Here is a 2,172-nt window from a genome sequence, read left to right on the forward strand (position 1 = left end):
CACTGCCCCACACCTCCTCCCTGAGCAGCGCTCGCAGTTCCTTGGCGCAGAGCTGCAGGCGCTGCCGGTCTCCGCTGTCCACGACCCACACGACCCCGTCCGTGCTCTCGAAGTAATTCCGCCAATAGGAGCGCAGCGAGCTCTGCCCGCCCACGTCCCACACGTTCAGCGTGAACCTGCGGGAACGCGGGGCGTCTGACGGGGCTACCGACATGGCCGCCAAGATGGCCGCCAAGATGGCCACCAAGATGGCCGCCAACAGGGATGCCAACATGGCCGCCAACATGGCCGCCAACATGGCCACCAACATGGCCGCCAAGATGGCTACCAATATGGCCACTAACATGGCCGCCAACATGGCCACCAACATGGCTGCCAAGATGGCCGCCAAGATGGCTGCCAAGATGGCCACCAAATGGACGCCAACATGGCTGCCAACATGGCTGCCAACATGGCCGCCCATGTGACTTCCAACATGGCCTCCAACATGGCTCCAACATGGCTACCAACATGGCTGCCCACGTGACTTCCAACATGGTTGCCAACATGGCCACCAACGTGGCCACCAACATGGCCACTAACATGGCCACCAACATGGCTGCCAAGATGGCCGCCAAGATGGCTGCCAACATGGCCGCCAAGATGGCTCCCAAGATGGCTGCTAACATGGCCACCAACATGGCTGCCAACATGGCTGCCAACATGGCTGCCAAGATGGCCCCCAAGATGGCTACCAATATGGCCGCCAACATGGCCACCAATATGGCTACCAAAATGTTCACCAACATGGCCGCCAACATGGCTGCCAACATGGCTGCCAACATGGCCAACAACATGGCCATCAACATGGCCGCTAAGATGGATGCCAACATGGCTGCCAACATGGCCGCCCACGTAACTTCCAACATGGCCACCAAGATGGCTGCCAAGATGGACACTAGTCCCGCTCCCAACACGTCCACCATGATGGCCACCAACATGGCCACCAACATGGTACCAAGATGGCTGCCCACGTGACTTCCAACATGGCTGCCAACATGGCTGCCAACGTGACTTCCAACATGGTTGCCAACATGGCCACCAATGTGGCCACCAACATGGCCGCTAACATGGCCACCAACATGGCTGCCAAGATGGCCGCCAACACGACCACCAACATGGCTCACAACATGGCTGCCCACGTGACTTCCAGCATGGCCTCCAACATGGCCACCAACATGGCTGCCAAGATGGCCGCCAAGATGGCTGCCAAGATGGCCACCAAATGGACGCCAACATGGCCGCCAACATGGCTGCCAACATGGCCGCCCATGTGACTTCCAACATGGCCTCCAACATGGCTCCAACATGGCTACCAACATGGCCGCCCACGTGACTTCCAACATGGCTGCCAACATGGCCACCAACATGGCTGCCAACATGGCCGCCAACATGGCCGCCAACATGGCCGCCAAGATGGCCCCCAAGATGGCTACCAATATGGCCGCCAACATGGCTCCAACATGGCCACCCACATGACTTCCAACATGGCCGCCCCCATGACTTCCAACATGACCTCCAACATGGCCACCCCATGGCCACCAACATGGCTCCAACATGGCCACCAACATGGCTGCCAACATGGCCGCCAACAGGGATGCCAACATGGCTGCCAACATGGCCGCCAACATGGCCACCAACATGGCCACCAACATGGCTGCCAACATGGCCGCCAACATGGCTGCCAACATGGCCACCAAGATGGATGCCAACATGGCCGCCAACATGGCTGCCAACATGGCTCCAACATGGCCCCCAGCATGGCCACCAACATGGCTCCAACATGGCTGCCAACATGGCTGCCAAAATGTTCACCAACATGGCTGCCAACATGGCCACCAACATGGCCGCCAACATGGTGGCCAACCCATACCCCTCTGCCCCACAGCCTGCCCCACATCGTGCCCCACATTGTGCCCCATAGCCAGCAACGTCCACACCCCCCTGCCCCACATTGTGCCCCACACTGTGCCCCATAGCCAGCATTGTCCACATCCCCCTGCCCCACAGCCTACCCCACATCGTGCCCCACATCGTGCCCCATAGCCAGTAGCGTCCACACCCCCCTGCCCCACATCGTGCCCCACATCGTGCCCCATAGCCAGTAGCGTCCACACCCCCCTGCCCCACATC

At 60.2% G+C, this 2,172-nt stretch overlaps 1 protein-coding gene across 1 annotated transcript in view; it reads right to left on the reverse strand.

Moving 5' to 3' along the window:
• LOC110391835 overlaps nt 1-2,172 on the reverse strand; it is a 10,040-nt gene that overhangs the window by 6,315 nt on the left and 1,553 nt on the right. The window contains exon 2 of the mRNA XM_021383784.1: nt 4-176. Coding sequence (XP_021239459.1) covers nt 4-176 — 173 coding nt within the window. The remainder of the gene's footprint in view (nt 1-3; nt 177-2,172) is intronic.

This window comes from Numida meleagris, unplaced genomic scaffold, assembly GCF_002078875.1.
Source record: "Numida meleagris isolate 19003 breed g44 Domestic line unplaced genomic scaffold, NumMel1.0 unplaced_Scaffold538, whole genome shotgun sequence".
NCBI lineage: Eukaryota > Metazoa > Chordata > Aves > Galliformes > Numididae > Numida > Numida meleagris.